General features: G+C 47.8%; 1 protein-coding gene across 2 annotated transcripts in view; it reads left to right on the forward strand.

The window, feature by feature from the left end:
- Positions 1 to 471: 471 nt before the first annotated feature.
- Positions 472 to 18,649, forward strand: part of Rnf220 (ring finger protein 220) — a 219,011-nt gene continuing 200,833 nt past the window's right edge. For both annotated transcript variants that reach the window (XM_085839046.1, XM_029476301.2), the window contains exon 1: positions 472 to 1,111. In XM_085839046.1, coding sequence (XP_085695172.1) covers positions 487 to 1,111 — 625 coding nt within the window. In that variant the 5' untranslated portion in view covers positions 472 to 486. The remainder of the gene's footprint in view (positions 1,112 to 18,649) is intronic.

Consider the following 18,649-nt stretch of genomic DNA (forward strand, 5'->3'; position numbering starts at 1 on the left):
ATATAGAGCCCCCCCCCAACACCTAATCTACTGGGTGACTTGGCCTTCCAAAGCTCATTTGCTCAGGGAATATTGTATTTGGAGGTTTTATGATTTTTTTTTCTTTGCTGGGCTCAGGCGCATTTCACCCGGAACGTGTAGGGACCAAAGTCAGCTACGCGTAGATCACAGTAAGTTGTCTATTGATTTTCCTGAATGAAAACGGTCTGCTGCTGCTGCCCACTGGCTCCTAAAGCCTGTGGGGTCTCTTGCCCGAGCATCTGTAAGCCAGAAGGATGGTGTTTCAATCACTTGGGGGTTTCCCTTCTTTTTTTTACCTCCCCCTGACTTTCCTCCCCCGTCTTTTCTTCCTCTTTGCTGTTCCTGCAGGTCTTCGAAGGGCATGATTCCTCAGTAATAATCCTCGCCCTGATCCAAGGTGCAGGTTGCCCTCCCTCCCAGGGAAGACTGCTTCTTGTGTGACACCGGCCATCGAAAGAGACTCCGATGGACTTACACCGGGCAGCCTTCAAGATGGAGAACTCATCCTATCTTCCCAACCCTCTGGCATCCCCAGCACTGATGGTCTTGGCGTCCACTGCCGAGGCCAGCAGGGATGCCTCCATCCCTTGTCAGCAGCCACGACCCTTTGGTGTACCTGTCTCAGTAGACAAGGACGTTCATATTCCCTTCACCAATGGCTCCTACACCTTTGCCTCTATGTACCACCGGCAAGGTGGGGTGCCAGGCACTTTTGCCAATCGTGATTTCCCCCCTTCCTTACTACACCTCCATCCCCAGTTTGCTCCCCCAAACCTAGATTGCACCCCAATCAGTATGCTAAATCACAGTGGCGTGGGGGCATTCCGTCCCTTCGCTTCCACGGAGGACAGGGAGAGCTATCAGTCTGCCTTTACACCAGCCAAGAGACTCAAGAATTGCCATGACACAGAGTCTCCCCACCTGCGATTCTCAGATGCAGATGGCAAGGAATATGACTTTGGGACACAGCTGCCATCCAGCTCCCCCGGCTCACTTAAGGTTGATGATACTGGGAAGAAGATCTTTGCTGTGTCTGGCCTCATCTCTGACCGGGAAACCTCCTCGAGTCCAGAGGATCGGAATGACAGATGTAAGTACTTTGGTTGGAACCCCCTCCTCACCCCCAGTAAGCCTGCCTGGCAGAAGTGTTCAACAGGTTGGCAGCATCGCACATGCTCCCAGTGACGGGAAAGGCCAGCTCTGTCCCTTGTGACAGCTCCGGATGGCTAATGCTTACTTACCTCTTCTCAATGATCAATGATATATATACTTCTTGCAGGTTTTCCGATGGTACCCGGAGGCAAGCTGGTCTCAGTGCCAGGCCTGCTTGGCTTCTCTGGAGACTGAGGAGGGAAGAGGGTGCCATAGACTCACAGGAATGAAAGTAATTTTGTTAGAAAACATAGGTTCCCAGGGAATTGGGGGCCCAAGGAAATTTGCCCACCCCGCCCATCTTTGCTGTCTTCGTGCGGTCCCCTGACACTAGTGATATATATATTCGTTTTCCCGCTGTATCGTAGCCAGCATGCTCCACGTGACTTTATTTTCTCAGCTCTCTGCTCTAGGGTTGGCATCAGGTTGTTTTTCACAGAAGGACAAAGGTGTCTTCACTCACCAGAAAGCATTTCAAACAGCGGTTGCTTTCCTTGCGTTCATGAGGCTGGAAAGCTGACTTCTCTTGGGACTCGGAAGGCTTGCTGGATGCTTATCCCAGGGCTAGCTTTTAGGACTAGACATAGCTGACCCAGGTGATGGCCTTATCGTTGATGCTCACAACTGTTATTAATTTCTGCTTATGAAATGGCTTTTCTCATGTTCTCCGGTGCTTTGGTAGGTTCTGGCTACATTTGCTAATCGTTTCAACTTAACCTTTCTTGGGAACTTGTAGACTAGAAGGGCAGAACCCTGCAGTCTTCCACTCTGATATAATCAGAAAATAATTGTGTTTCGAAGCTTTGGGGCTGTGGGTAGACAGAACAGCTTTCTTCAGGCCTGGTGCGAGTGTACGAACTGAGGGCGCTTTTCCCTCCAACCTTTTGTTCTAAGACTTGCCTCATTTTATTTTCTTAAGAAAACTACATCTGAGGTTTCCCTTTCCCCTCTCCTCTGCTTTTTTGTGCTCTTGTCTGCTCTAACCACCAACATGAACACCATTTTTTTCCCTCTCTTCTCTTTATGATGCCGAGGAGAGTAATAGAGACATTGCTGCTTTCTCCCCTGTCGGCCTTGCTTCCTCAGGCTGTCTCCTTGAATTAGGCACTGTGTTAACTTTCCTGTGCTAAAAGGCATCTGCCTACACCCAGCGTACCTTTTCAATAAAAGTCACCATAAAATCAACCTGCCTTGTAAATCCATCGCTCTTTGGTTTTGAAATATGTTGAGAGTGTGTCTTTTATGTCAGTGTCTGTAAGCCAGAGACCTCCCCACTTCAGGGAAAAAGGCTGCAGCTGTGTGTCAGCAGAGCTGCCACGAAGCCCTCCGGCTGTCACCTTCTCAGTTTCTGTTGACTAGTAGGTGCTATGATCCTGCTCCTTGGGTGTACCTGCTAGACAGGTGTTTGGCCTTGTGCTGGGCTGGTTTTCTGTTTTGTTTCTGTTTTCCTTTGTTGAATGTGGAAGGCTCCTGGAAGCTGGCCCCTGCTAAAGCTGTGCTGGGTTAGGGTGTGACCAGTTCTTCCCCACTTTTCCCTCCAAGTACAAGTTGAAAAGGAAATCCTCTGAAAACCGGGGTGTGATAAAGTAACACCCAGAGATCAAGACTCCTTTCTCCTCACCCCACAAGCCCAGCTCACTTTGAGTTTGTTATCATTTTAGCCCAAACCGGTGTCAGACTGCCAGAGCAGGAGCAAGCTTGTTAGTCAAGTCAGAACCCATGGATGTGGCTATCCATTCCCCTCTGCGTGTCAAAGCCATAACTCTTCTGTTTGCCTGGTTTGCATTGTATGGTGGTGCCGTCCCCCGTGGAGATGGATCCCTCACACAGGAATACGCCTGGGTGGAGAAAAATTAAATGAGTCTGTCTCCCAAGTGAAATGGAATTCTGACCTTGAAATTAATGGGACTCTGATCAGAAGGGTGGGGAAACTTTATTTCAAATTGTCATATGAACGGGAATCCTCTTTCCTTTTGTTTAAAATATCCTTCCTTTATAGACTACTCCGTGTTCTTTCCCTTGTGCACAGAGCCCAAGCTTGTAGGAAGGTCTGGGAGAACAGGATCCTTTGCGCACCCAGATTATTAGGGTTGTATTTAGGACTGATCTTTAACCAGAAACAAAGGCACCGAGTGAAGAGGAGACTGTCCCCCAGTGGTGGCCCTGGATCCGTGCTCCCTTCCCCTTCCTTGCCTTAGGTATTATAGTTGCTGCCTTTGCAGGGGCAGAAGCTATGCAGGTGGCTGACACCTATGCTTTTGGAAGGAGAGAGAGACATTTTCTTCAAGGAAGCCTAGAAGAGCACCGTGACAAAGTCGGTGGCAGCTTTCTTGGCTCCTGTCATACACCCGGCGTGTCTCAGAATATTTATGGTCTGTTTTATGTAAATACATATTTAAGGGCCGTTAGGAGGCCTGATTATCCCCACTAGATGCCTTTCGGGTCCTCCCTACAGAACCGTTTTGAAATAAGTAATATTTCTCAGATAATCGAGTGACAGTATACAAGACTGCTTCCAAAGGGAGTGAGAGCTAGGGGCAGATGGGGCAGCAGTGGGGGTTGGGAAGCCAGAAGAGTGGAGAGCAACTGTTCAGAGGGGCATAGGCACAGGATATCTGCGTGTGTCCACACTGCCAAATTGAGTCATGTATATTTTAGACTTGTCAATTATTAAAATTTAGAATTAATTTCTGATATGGTTGCCTTTTTTTCAGTTCTGTCAGACAATTTTTTTCATAGAATGTTTTTTTTAAGTCTTAATTAAATATAATAGTACAAGTCCTAAGTGGGAACGTGGCTTCCCAGAATGTATAGTTTTGTTGGTAGGTGGGGTGGGGTGAGCATGGGTGTGCAGGTTCCTTATGGGGTGGAGAAGTTTTCAGACTGCATTTTAGGTTGCTGGAAATCAGTTTTTATAATGGAAACACTGACAGTTTTTACTGTGGCAGCCACCCCCTGCTCTTGGTTTGCCTCCATATGCAGATATGTCCACATGCCTTTCAAAGCCTGCAGACATGCTGTAATGCACACGTGTTCAGCCCTTAACTGCTGTGCTGATAGGCAGGGTTTCTTTTGTGATTAAATGTGCGTAGGAAAAAAAAAACCCAACAGACACAAGTATAGCCTTTTGGGTGGTGTCCTTTCTTCTAGCGGGTACTTCCTGTTGCTTGTCCGTCCACCCACCTGGGTTTGCAGGTGACCCCAAGGTAGGTGTTGGGCCCTGTGGTGCAAGGAGGCCTGTGCGCTGCAGGACCGACTTACTTGTCCTGGAAAATGGGAGACGTGGTTTTGTGAGAAGCTGTACGTGAAGGATGCATAATTCCCCAGGAAGGGGACTGAGGTAACCCCCATTTATTGTCATTCCCTGAACCAGTCCCCAAGGCTCCTTGTCCAGGGAAATGACGCTAAAATTTATGGGCCAATTACGAATAGCCCATGTTGTGCGTTACATATGAAGTGTCTATAGATGTGTTTCCCAGGGCCTTTAAAATAAACATTCCTCATTAAGGAAACTTTACAGCAAAAGAGAAGGTAAGTCCTTACGTGCTGCCTGGTGGTAGAATCCCTACATTTATTACTCTCTCAGTGTGTATTCTGGGGCCTGACATGTGCCTCTCCTGATGGCTTTCTTCAGGCCATCCCTGTGCCAAGATTCCTGTCTGACTTGTCTTTGACTGGCCTTCTTATCTAATCCCAAATTGGAGTTGGTTAGCATACAAGCCCATTGGAGGCCTGAGAGAAGTCAGAACTGTCCGTGTGGAGCTGTGGCTGGCTTTGCCTTCTGGTTTACCCCAGGAAGGGGCGCCGCCCATTAGTGTTTACCCTTGGTCTTCTCCCCTTAGCCTTCCCTGTGGCCCGGGGAACTTGAGATCTCCCAGAAGCTCCTGTCTTGCTTGATGCTCATCTTTGATATATTTGGAAAGCCAGCCAGCCCCAGGTCCCAAAAGCCCTGATTGGAGATGGTATTCTGCACTCTAGATTTGCCTTTATAAAGGCACGTGCCATGGAAGACCTTATCAATCAGCCTAGCCCACTTAGGCCAAAGCAGCTTGGAAAGCCAGCTGACATCATAGAGGCGAGATAAAGCGGATACTTTCCAAAGGCTCTGGGATTGGAGTGGGCAGGGAACATTCGTTCCCAGGCTCCACCTCTGGACTGCAGCTGGAGCAGATGACCAGTGTGAAGGGTCAGCCACTGACCAGAAAGAGGGGTCAGAAGGTTGCCTGTATCTTGACTGCCTGGGTTCTGCCTGCCCAGATCTAGCCCTGTGATGCGCTCAGCTGCTTTGGGTTCTCCTCCCACCCCCTTCTCCCGCGGGGCAAGAACTCCTGTGATGTGTGTGGTTGTTACCGTTTGTTCACTCCCAACACAGTCACGGATACTCCCTTTCATGCTGCTGGGTTTAATTGTCTTGTTGGGATAAAGAAATGTTTGCACAGCTAAAGTGGGGCCGGGCTGAACCGGAGCAGTCCCCGATGGCTACAGAGCCATCTGGCCTGGCTTGGCTCTGCTCTGCGCGCCGCTCGCCCGGCGCCCGGGCTGGCTCTGGCGGCCGCTCTCCCCGGCCCTCGCCCGTGGTCGCCTCTCACGGAGGGAATGCCTCATCACCATGGTGAGACGCGGACCTGGGGCTGTCCTCCCTCCTAGCCGAGCGCCCTCCCTAGAGTCAATTGTCATGCAGAAGCGATCCGGGCTGCCGTTTCCTCGCGGCCGCCAGCCAGCGCCTGGCTGCCCGCATCGGGGTGGCTGGTAATTGACGGTGGGGGAGGGCGCGGGGACGCGCGCACAGGCCGGGCCACCCAGTGGGCAGCGCCTGTGGCCAGGTGGTTCCACAAGCGCTTTTAGGGATGCGGATGACCTCGCCATCGCTCTTCAGGAGAAGTCCGCGCGCGGCCTCTAGGGTGCGGGGAAGGTCCGTGCGACACCTTAACCCCCGCCCTCCACGTCCCCACGCGCCTACGACGCTCTAAGAACCCAGTTCTTTGGCAATGACAGCGACCGGGCGAGATGTGCAGGCGGGTGCCAGGGAGTGGTTGGAACTCCGCGCGCGCGCGTGCGAGTGGCCATGGAGTGGTGTGGACACTGAACCAGAAGGGGGCCGAGGACGTGGAGGACCCTAGATGGATTGTGCACAGGCATGTGAACCCAGCTTTTCTTTGGGTAGTACAGCTTTGAGGCTTCTCCTTTCGGTTTCAAAAATAATTTCCCGCCTTCATTTTGCTTTTCGAATCTGTAAAATATTCCGGGAGTGTTTCCCAAGTCCGGGCTTGGTGAGTCTGCAGGATTGCTGGTATTCGGGCGAGGCAGCCGCGGTCGCCTAAAACGCTGGGAGGCTCGCAGCCAGCACAGCGGGACTCGTTAAAGTCAGGGCAATTTCTGGAACTCTTCCCACGGGAAGTTGTCCGGAACTGCCTTCCGGTCAGCGGCCCCAGGTTGATTATTTGGTAGGCCCCTCCACCCCCGCCTTTTTTGTTGTTTGAAAACAAAACAAAAACCTCACAAAGAAAACAAAACCTCACACCAAATCCAAAGTTGCTCTTTGCCCTCTATCCTCTTTAGAAGAGAACTGAAAAATAAAATTATATCTTTATTTTTTTTTTAAATTTTAACCCTTACTAACTACCACCATCAGCTCAATAAATATTAGCACAAGATAAAATGTAACATCTGTGAATACTCCAGATTTAAAGTGTCAATTCATTTAATCGAATTGAAATTTTTAATTTTTTTCTTGGTTTTAACCCATAAACCACACGCATCTGGTTAATAAATATCAGAGCACACGTTGACATTACTCTTTATAAATACTTGGGATTTGGGGTGATGATGCATGTCATCATAAAACCCACACGATTTTAACACCAAAACAACCATAATTTTTGGAGTTGAATATTCCCACACGTTGCAATCGTTCTCAGCACCATTTTTATCCCTCTTAAAGATCAGCTGCAAACTTCTGGATAATGTATTGCTCTTCAGCCGCCAACGTGCCTTACAAATTTTAAAAGTGTCACTTCAGTTGTGCATTTGTGACTGAACAGAGCGTGTTTTATATCTTCAAAGTGTATGCTCTGGGTGGGGGGTTGATAAATATCTCTTTGGAGGAAAGAGAAAATTTTTCTGCAAGAACTTTATGTCAGGCAAGATGATGCTTGGCTTTAATCTCAACCCTAGGGAGGCAGAGGCAGGTGGATCTCTGTGAGTTCAAGTCCAGCCTGGTCTATAAAATAATAATAGTAGTAATAATAATAATAACAATAATAAATTAAAATGATAAATGAGTAGATGTTTATTATACTTTTTCCAGGTTAAGGACATGGAGTGGATAACCCTGCTAGAGGCTGGATAAACAGCAGGAATTTATCCCATTCCAGGCTTACCCAATGGACTAAACTTATTTTTTTAAATAAATACATTTTAGTTTTTTGGTATTAGGAAGGTGAGGGCTGTGTGTGTGTGTGTTTCTTGCAACAGTGACAAGCATATTCAAAGGGCTTGTATATTTTAGATGAGGTCAAATATATGGATCTAGGTACAATCTAGACTTTGAAGTTCCCATTAGCATGCTATGCATGCGCTATAAGACCACACTAATTCTAAAGATATTCAGGCTCAAGCCAAGAAGGAGGCCTCACTTAGGCCTTGCACTTGATGACCATAAAGGTGGGGAGATTTTTTTCAGGAAATATGTGAAATCTTTTCTTCAAACACAGACTTATTTTACTGATTCCTTGGGGTAGTAAAACCCTCCCATGACATAAAAATAATTGAAATTTTACTTTTTTCCTCCTAACCTTCTAGGAACTCAAGAGTGGAGTGTCTTCTTTCCATATGCATTCCCACAGTATGGAGCTCATAGACCCAGGTTTTACACCTACCTCCTTTGGGTGTATGTTTAAAAGTTTTTGTCTAGATTCTGGTTGAAGCTGGAAGTAATGGAGCAATTTGGGAGCTATGTAGACACATAGAACCGTCTGGCCTTTCCGATGTTCCATGGTCAGTGTGGAACTGAAGTGGGGGCTGGATGACAGGACCCTGTAGTATGGTGTCAAGAGACAGCAAACTCAGTAAGCCTTCTGTGGCTCACCTCATGAGAACTGCCTTTCCCCACTGACATCCATTTATGGCTGAGACTGATAGCTTTGCATCTATCTCAGAGCAGCAGGGACAGAGCTGGGGGTGGGGTAGGGTGAGGGCAAGCAGGAGCAGCCCCAGAAAGGCCTCTGCTTTATTTTCAGGTATATGATTCCCATTTAGGTGCCAGCTAATCCTGTATTACTCTCATTTGACCTTGCTTTTTTTTTTTTTTTTGGAGTTTGATTTAAATCAAGTCAGAGCAGCCTTGCATAATAAATACCTGTTAGAGGGAATAAAAGCTGGGCGGGGCCCCTTGAGCTTCAACTTGAAGGAGTTTCACATGGAAGGCGAAGAGGCAGTAGGATGTGATAGTCAATGAACGCAGCCTCCGGAGTTGAGTTACGATCCTTTAGCTTACCTGCTAGGCAAATTACTTAACCTGTCCAGGCTTTCGTGTTCCCACCTGCAGGTTGGGACTCACACAGCCCTTAACAAAGTTGTTGTGAAGGACTGAATGATCGATCACAGATCCATAGATAACCATTAAGTGTCCATATGTAATGATGGCTGTCATTCCCAGGACAATGTGGTAGATGCTTTTCCTTGATAGAAACCCCAGTGTAGCCAAACACAGGGTCATTAGCAGCCAGCATGTGCAAAGGACCCTCTCACCCACTCCACCTATGGCAACGCACAAAGAGGTAGGGAGGGAGGGAGGAAGAAAGGGACATTGTGGATCAAGCCTTTTTCTGTGATGGCCAGCTGCTTCACTTCCCTTTATTATCATCCGGCCACCAAGATTAACCCTGGGTTTATTCACAAGCAAGTTAATATGAAGAGTTAGATAAACTGGGTGTCCAAGTCCAGAAGGGACTTGACTACGTTAGAGATTCAGTGGCCCAGGCCAAAGAACCTCAGTCTCACGATGCTTTCTTAGTCAAGACTTTTGTATTATCACATAGTGTTGGGAATAAATAGCGAATTGGAATCTGTGCGTGATGGTGGCTTGGGCCCTGCCTAATGAGATTTGCTAGTGTGGTATTTAACTAGTATTAGAATTCAGAGTTCCAGAGTTTTAGTACGTCCGTAGATTTTAAGTTACACAGACACTTTCACACCCCCTTCCTTGCCTGTGTGAGACAAACCCGTGAACCTCCCCCCATCTGTGTGTGTCACAGTCCTGTGGCATGATGGATTGTTTGTGCTTGGGGGAGGCTTAGGATGGGGCTTGGAGGGGCCTTGCAGGTCAGGAGAGAAATACAGCCACAGCTCTGTGGCAGGGGGGCTGCCAGGGAGGGATTAGGGGGGGCGGGGCTAGGCGGGGACAGACCTCCTATGCATGTAGTGCCTGTATTCATTCTCCAGGGAGTAAAAGAGGCCTGGCTGCCATTAGTCAGGGCCACAAATAAAGTCAGTGCCTCTCTCTTTGTCAAAGCAAGCCCCATGGGGCTAGGGAACATGCGAGAATGACTCTGCACGTCTGTGGGGGAAAGGACAAGGACGAGACCAACCCTCTAGCTGAGGACCTTGTGTTGAAGGCTGTGGTTCAAGACAGTAGCTCATATTTGGAAGGTCCCATGTTCACATAAGTGTGTGTCAGTGACAGCCACCAGAGACTAGCTAGCAGTCAGCTGTCTCCATGGACTTCTTTGCGGCTCCCTGTTCGGGGCCACAGCATCTCCATGGATGATGGGTATACCAAATTCTGCTCCCAGTTACCAGTTTCTCTTCTCACACAGACATAGAGGTGTGTGGCTGGCAAACACATACAGAGCATTCTTGATTTTCAGTGGGTTTTTGTTGTTGTTGTTGTTTTAAGACAGGAATTCGCTCTGAGGCCCAGGCTAGACTGAAACTTACTATGCTGTACCGACTAGTCTTGGAACTTACTGTATAGTCAGGGCTCCCCGTGACTTGTAATGATCCTCTTGCCTCAGCTTGCTCTATACTGGAATTACAGCATGCCACCAGATCCTGCTCATTTTCAGTTTTGAAGGGAAGGCAAATTTTGAGACTGAAGTCTAAATGGTAGAATGTTCCATTCCTTAGGAATGGTGGGAGAGGAGAAAGGGGAGTGGAAGTGACTCCAGAGGCAAAGGCAGTGGTACACGCTGAGGGGAGGAATTAGCAGGGTTGCAGGGGCTAGGCTTGAGCTTCCTTCCTGAGCAGTTAAAAAAAAAAAAATCCTTAGAACAACAGAAGTCTGGATGCATGGGCTTCCTTCCTGACAGGCCGACCTGGTGGGGCTTCATTCACCCCAGCAGCAGTCAAGGCTGATTTACAGGGTGGGGTGGGAACCTAGACACGTCAGGTTAACCCTTTCCTGTCCACAGCGTTGCTAACACCACCTCTTTCTGTCTTCCCACTGTGGCGTGGACAGCTCTTTACTTTCCTCCCTTGGTCGCTTCATGAGAGAACTCAGACCAGAAGGAGCTGAGTCACTTGAAGGAGACCTTCCAGTCTGTGGTAGCTGGCTCAAGACTGATAGGCATGCTAGGGCTTCGGGTGACGTTCTATTAACCTTGGAGTATCACACTTTGATCATGGTCTCTGCATTGTCGTGGTCCTAAAAAACTTGGGGGTGTTGTTGTTGTTTTGTTTTGTTTTGTTTTCCTTGTTTTGTTTTTGTTTTTTCAAGGCAGGGTTTCTCTGCATAGCCCTGGCTATCCTGACACTTGCCCTATAGCCTTGAACGCAGAGATTCGCTAGTTTCCACCTCTTTTATGCTGGAATTAAAGGTGGGCACCTCCTGGCGGGAGCTCAGTTTTGTTACTGTGAGATATTGGTATTGCAAAGAGAATGGTGCTTCCTCCTCTTGGCTGTTCAGTGATGATGGTAGAAATGATGGTAGAGCATGTCACCGGTAGAGAATACATCAGTTGATCGATTCATCATTCAGCCCTATTTTCTCAGGCATCTACTGCGATTCACAGGGCCTGCGGCCGCACCCACTTTCCGCAATCTACATTGTTTCTAGCACCAGGCTCTGTGCTGGGGAGGGAAGGGGGAATAAGAGGAATAATCATCGCTTGTGCTGTCCTGGAACTTAAAGTTCAGTTAGCATCTGAAGAGGGTTATGAAAAGTGTTACTGCCTGAGGAGTCTAAACCAGCATGGGATTAGAAGCAGGAGTAGCTGATCTCCTCTGAGATTCGGGTGTCTATGAAGCAGACAACCTTTAAGCTGATATCGGAAATCGGGCTGTTATTTAGTCAAAGCAGCTTGGGACAACAGTTTGCTTTTTTTTTTTTTTTTTAATGGAATATTGCCTCTGAGAATGGCAGAAAGAACTCCAGAGCTGGCATGGGTTGACTGCAGTAAACTGAGAATACCATTTTCCCACAGTAGGATCTGAGACGTGACCTCAGATAACCATGGTACCGTATTCAGGCCTTCTTGACAGCATCCATTTGGTGTTTAGATGATACTGAGGCCCAACACCAGAGAGGACCCTGCTTCTAAAGTAGCTTCTAAGCCAGGCTTGGTAATTCATACCTTAAATCCCAATACTCTGGAGGCAGAGGCAGGTAGATCTTTATGAGTTTGAGAACAGCCTTATTCTACATAGGAAGCAACAGACCAATCATGGCTACATAGTGTCTCAAAACAAACAAACACACAAAACGGAAAAGTAGCTTTCCAAAGATAAGTCACTATAAAATAATATCTGATGACATATAACGTGTATCTTAATATCAGAAATCCCAGCAGAAGCTAGAACCGAACTTGGCAGAGAATAAGGACCCAGCAATGTTTTTCCTGAGAGAAGGAAAGGCCTTATCATGCTGATGTTTAGTCAGGTAGATGAGGGTCCTTGTCTTTTTACCAAAGTTCATGGTCAAGTCTATACTTGGTACTCCACAGAAATATGATAGGTCTCACGACTTTAGAGTACTTGGCAGGCCTTCACTAAGCACCTATATTCCTGGCACCATCTCCTGGCAAAGTTTCCAGTGGGAGGAACATTGCTCAGGCTTGCCATTCACAGGGTAGGTTAGAGCCAAGAGTATTGAAGGAGTGAAAAGATAGCAGAGCCAACCGTTGTCCCAGCCTGGTGCGCACAGACACTAAAAGCAGTTCCTGCAGTGGGGCCTCCACCAGCCTGTCTGTGGTTTTCCCCGCCTCTTATCTTCCTCATCTCACCACATCCACAGCATTTCCTGCGCTTCTGTGTGTAGAGCGTTTGGCCCGGTGCTGTCTGCAGGGGAATCCGAGAACGAGATCCCACTTCCTCTTCTTGAGGGCCTCTTGTTCAGCGTGAATAGTGAGGATGTGCACGTGGGAAAAGTGACCCTTGAACAAGCATCGTGAGTGTATGGACCGCGGGACAGGGACTCAGCCTGGTGACTGGGGTTCACAAGTGAGCTGCTTCATGCACCTGTGGTGATGGGGAGGAAGAAGGAAGAGGGTCAGGACTGGTAGCGACTGTCCTCCATCATGCAGATTCCCAGGGCCCACATTGCACTTGTTCCTGTGAGTCTTTGAACCACTGTGAGTTCCGAAGGAGTCTCCCTGGTGATTTCCATGCAAGACTGAAGGGAAGGTTTTGCAAAAGAATTTGTTCTTAAAGGGAGGGCTTAAGGACTAGTTAGAAAGGATAGACTGTGTTCTACCCAGGGATTCTGGAGGCTAGGGATGAAGATGTGGGTCCTGGGAACCAGCAGTACCTTCTTTCAGCCTCCTGCTATGGAACCATCTGTCCAGCTGCCTCTGACTCGGCCATTCCCAGTTCTCTCTTGTCCTCTCGTCTTCATCCCCCTCTGCCTCTCTTATTATTACAGATCCGCTGACTGCGCATGCTCAGACCTCCCTTTCTTGGTGCAATATTGTCACTATGAGGCAACCCAGCAGAGGGGTGTGAGGTGCTTAGCCAGATGTGCAGGAGTCCAGCATGCCTTGATGCTCCTTGGGCTCCAGCCAACAGCAGTCTGCTGGTACTGCTGCAGAGGGCTCACTGTGCTCAGGGCCGCTGTGCTGCTTCTGTTTGGGGTTTTTGTCAGCCTCCTTCCCTCTTCTCCAGCCCCGGAGCTTTCAAATGCTTATTTGTACAGAAATAAGGCTCAGAGGGTTGGAGGAATTAGTCACCACTGTCTGGCTTTTTGCTTTTCGCTGGAACCCCTTGGGTAAATCTGCCAGAGGGTAGAAGGTTAAGTGGAATGTGAACAGGGTTCAGTCTGAGGCTCCGGAACTTCAGATGGCTGTGGGTGAGAAACACCCTTGTTAATTATGCATCTAGATTTGGGGATGGTGTTTCTTCTCAAAATAGCCTCCCTGCTTTAAGCACCACATTGTAGTACAATTATTTGTTCTCCCATCCCTCTGACATGAGCCCACATCTGTGGCCTGCTATCATTCTGTCCAGTGTGTCCCCTCTTGTTGCAAGCCTCTGGCTCCACGGTGACTGGGGTAGTTAGCAGATTTCTGCAGAACTATGGTTGAGCTCTGCTGAGGCTGCCTGCTGAGGGCCAGCACAGGACTGGGTGCCCCTTGGAACATTTGCATAGGAAGAGAAGACTAGAAAGTGAAAGGTGACTTCAGCAAGCTGTGTGGCTCTGGGTGAGTTACTTTTGTCTCTCTGCTTATCATCTTCTTGTCTATGAAATAAGAGATGGTGAATAGCCAGGCAGTGATGGCCCGTGCCTTTAATCCCAGCACCTGGAAGGCAGAGGAAGGCAGATTTCTGAGTTCGAGACCAGCCTGGTCTACAGAGTGAGTTCCAGGACAGCCAGGGCTACACAGAGAAACCCTGTCTTGAAAAACTAAAGAGAGAGAGAGAGAGAATAACCCTTGTCCTGTACAGGCTCTCTGAGTCTAAAAAGATAACCTGGTGCCTTCTCTAATCTAAAAACAGCCATATAAACCACAGCCACACCCACCCACCCACACTTTCTAGAGTCTGTGTCTAAAATGCTAAGTAGCCATAGGATGCCCAAATAGTTAATGAAGAAACCAAATGCCCAACCTAGAGGGAACCACTCACAATCCGTCCTTGAAACTGGATTCCAGTAAGGAGTCCATTCCCCTGAAATTTACATGTGATTTTCCTCAGTGGTCCGGACAAAAGTCACCTGTCTTCTGTAGACTGTCTGAGGGCAGGTTCACAGGCCACTATCTATCTACACAAAAGTGTCCAGGTCCCCTGCGAAAGGAATTCACCCATTGCTTTGCTTCTCAGCAAAGTTTTGGGGAGCCTTTACGTTTTCATTTTCTGGTTTTCCTTCCTCTTCTGTGTGGGGAAATTTAGGTCAGAAGCATGGCATCCTGGCTGGAGGGATGAAGGCCAGAATGGAGATGACAAAGGCTTTCTGGCCTCCTTTAGGCCGTAATAGCCTTGCCATGCCTTCCATACCAAGAGGGTTGTATAGAACTGGGAAGGACTGGAAAGGACCTGAATCAGTCAGAGCTGGACAGGGAGGGTTGGAAAGAGTGAGCATTTGAAAGAGACTTGACTCCTGAGGTAAACTTCATTGTGCGATTATTTAATAGACCATTAACAAGCAGATTCATTAACAAGATCTTAATTAACAAGTTCCAGGGTTATTCCGTCTACCTCCCAGGGGAACTGTTCTCCTTCTATTTAGTCCCAGAGACTTCCTACCCCTTAAACTAACCGCAGCAGATGCGTTTAAATCCAGTATTTTTATTGCAGACGAAACGACTGTAGGCAGAATGGCAGGGGCATAGTATTCTTCCTAACAATGGCTCACTCCTTCTGAGTGCCTTCTGGGTATCAGGATTATATGGAGTGCTTTGTAGGTACAAATTCATCATTTCCCAGTAGTAACTTAACATAAAATTCTCTGTGAGATGGTCATTGTTGCTATCCACTTACAGGTGGGGGAAACCGAGGCACTGAGTGCTTACGCAACATTCTCTTTGTCACAAAAACAGAAGTAGCAAAACCGAGATTTGAACCCAGGCTGACTGATTTCAGAGTCAACAGGAAGGAAGCAGCCCTGGAGAGGGAGGTCTGTGGGTCCCACTTAAGAAGGGACAGACAAAGAAGGCTGGGGGTGCAGCTCTGTAGTGAAGTGCTTGCTTAGCATGCACGAGAGAGACCCTGGGATCAATCCCCAGGGTCCTAAGTAAATAAAAATAAACAAATAAAATAAAACCGTGAAGAAGCTGCTCACTGTGTGCCGGCTGCAGCTGCAGTGCTTTGATGTGTCCGCCTTTGTACTTGAAGAGATTTTAAGGGTCTTTGATAGGGCGGTATTCCTCACATTCCGCAGGTTTGACCCGTTCACAGCCCTTGTCATCCTTACTATGTTGTGTTAGACACCGTGTCTTATTCGTATCTATTCCCAGTACTGCACAGCCTCAAGATGGTTAGTTATGATCTAAAAAGAAGAGCTTGTCAAACAGACCTCAGGACCGGGGTTGCGGGTGGCGGGTTAGGATCTGCTCACTTCTTACGTAGCACTGTGAAGTCTGCCTCTGAGCCTTTGGCAAGGCTGCAGCTGTAAGAGCCAGTTCTGAACTGTGGAAGATGTGCCTGCCTTTCCTGGATCCTCAGTCCTCAGGATGAAAGGGACCAACAGAGCTGTTATAAGTGTTAAATGAGTTAATATAAAATAAACACAGACTCATAGGAACCATATTTAGCATCAAATGCATCTGCAATAAGTGTTAGCTCCAGGTAATATTACAAACTTGGGCAGGTTTGAAGTATCTTGAGCTGCACCCCACTCCACCCCCTACACACACAGACACACACACAGACACACACACAGACACACACACAGACACACACACACACACACACACACACACAGACACACACACACACAGACACACACACACACCTTTGCTCTTCATCTCCTTAAAGGATTAAGAAATGGCAGTGTGGATGTGGGCAATGTAGCTCAGGCTGGCCTCACACTCTCTGTGTAGCCAAGGATGACCCTGAATTCCCAGTCGTCTTGCCTCCACCTTCCAAATGCTGTTTTTAAGGCATGTACCACCACACCCGGCTCATGTCTTTGTCTTTAGATAGATGGAAGAAGTCCCAGGTGATGCTAAGGAGCCAATGTGCATCGAGTTGTTTCTCCTTCCTGGCTCCAGTCATATGAGGACTAAGGCAAGGATGATTTCACCAAGGAATCTCTTTGAACTTCCCAAAAGTCATCTAGTGGGAATAACTAGAATTCTACACTCACCTCCCAACTAGGGAAGGACAGTAAGCCTCTTAAATTAGTTTGGTTGTCTGCCTTTGCCTGACCAGCCAGCCACTCAGAGAGCCAGCAACTGGGAGTCTCTTTGGGAGAAGAAAGTGTCAAATACCTAGACTTGCTGGGGGTGGGGCTAGGGTAGGGGTGGAGTTAGCTGGGGGTGGAGTTAGGGTGAGGGTGGAGCTAGATCTGAACTGTCCCAGGTTGTTGGTTTTTTGTTTGTTTGTTTGTTTGTTTGTTTTATTCACTTTCTTTTTTTAAAATTTTTTTATTACATATTTTCCTCAATTACATTTCCTTTATTCACTTTCTAATTCCTGCTCTTACACAAAGCTTGAGGCTGTTTCCCTCATTGCTCTAAGAGATGCATTGCTTTTATTCTGTCCAGATTTCATCCCGTTGGTACAATCTAGAAATATTCCCCCAACTCTCGATAGGAAGACTCAGTAGGAGCACTCATTCTGGCAGTTGGCTGTCTTCCAGCATCAACCTCACCCTGTCCCCTTCAGTTACCCTAGATGCTCTGAGGTTCCCCAATTGGTCTCCCTCTCTCTGATTTTGTGCCCTTGTGTTCTTCCTAAGTAGCGGGCCATAGTATCACTTTCTTTAGCAGCGTTCTAACTTCTAAGAGGCTTACTAGGCAATGCGATTGCGGGACCTTTGACTCTCCCTGAGCCTTAGCCCTAAGTGGTTTATTCTATTAAGCTGATTCTTGGAGGTGGATAGAGCTTTGCTGGATAAGAAGTTGGGGTTGGAGGGAAGTGGCAGTTAGAATAGGAAGCGGTCACTCCCTTTTCTGCTACACCCCACCCTCCAGCCTAACCCTGCCCCAGTGAGTCTGTTCAAAGCTGTAGGAAGGAGGGAGCGGAGATGAAACTAAGCCAGCGAGCTAGAAGTTGGTCCATGTCCCACTCACCCCACCCTGCCCACCACACTGCCTCTCATTCCTCGCTTCTACCTTTCCTGGCTGTTCATTCCTTGTCTTCAGTTTTACCACTTCTGGGGTTTTCTTTCCACCCCTCCTCCTGCCTCCACTGCAACTCAGAATTTGGAGCCAAGCGTGAAGGAGTAAGGCATAAAAATCATGAACTATTGAGTCAAAGAGATGAGCCCTATGCAGTTATGGAAAGTAGAGAAAAAATTAACAGAGGCGCTAGCTCAACAAAGACAGGAACGCAGCGTTTTCCTTGATGGTTCTCCTGTTCCGTGGAGGTGCACTCTCCCCTCTGACAGTCCGATCCACATAAAGGATTTTCCAGTTTCTCCTTTATTGTGCTTGTGGTTCCAGGAGACAGCAGGTTTGAAGAGCAGCAGCCTGGCTCCTGTCTGGTTGTCAATTGGTGTGCCGAGCTGCTGAGAAACTGAGAGGATTTTGTGAGCAGGAAAACAGAAGCTGTGGAGGAAGTGAGGGAGGTAATCAGGCCCGTGAGGATAGGAAGAACACAGGATGTTCTTCAACCAGAATGGAGGAGGAGGAAACCCAGAGAGACCAGAGGGCTACACAGAGGAGAGGGAACTCAAAGCTGGGGGTGGGAAGAAGACGGGTGGAAGGATTCCTGGGAATCCCGAATGGCTTGTGTGATAGCATGTTCCTCTCCATGAAGGTCTGTGGAAACAGGGACTTCACACGCGTGGTGAGAGGGTAAAGAAGTGGGTTTTCTGTTTTATTTTGTTTTTGTTCTCCAGTCCATGGGAACTGGTCAACTACATGAAGGTGAATGTTCTTTATAGTGTTGTTTAGGATGTGGGGGGAAAAAGAAATTAGTTTTGATACATACATATAATACTAGTATAAAAAACAAAGTTAGGACCCTAAGTATTTCTATATACAAGGTAGAGAGGGAAATTTTTCCTCTGTGAAACAAGGTAGTGAACTGAGATAGCTCAGTGGATAAATGTTCATGCCTCTAAGCTGGATCGCCTCGGTTTGACCCCTTAATACCTATGTGGTAGGCAGAGAGAACGGTTTCTCGTAAGTTGTTATATTACCTCTACATGCTGTGTTACACATATACCTCCACCCCATAATGAACAAAGAATGTAAGAGACACTGGAGAAATGGCTCAGCAAGCAAGAGCACTTGCTGCTCTTCAAAAGGACCTGGGTTTAGTTCCCAGCACCCTCATGGCAGTTCACAACCCCCTGTCCCTCCAGTCCCAGGGGATCCAATGTCCTCTTCTGACCTCTTTGGCATCAGACACACATGTAACACACACATACATGCAGGCA

The sequence above is a fragment of the Mus caroli genome, unplaced genomic scaffold (assembly GCF_978045245.1).
Source record: "Mus caroli unplaced genomic scaffold, Mus_caroli_1 scaffold_6, whole genome shotgun sequence".
In the NCBI taxonomy this organism is placed as follows: Eukaryota; Metazoa; Chordata; class Mammalia; order Rodentia; family Muridae; genus Mus; species Mus caroli.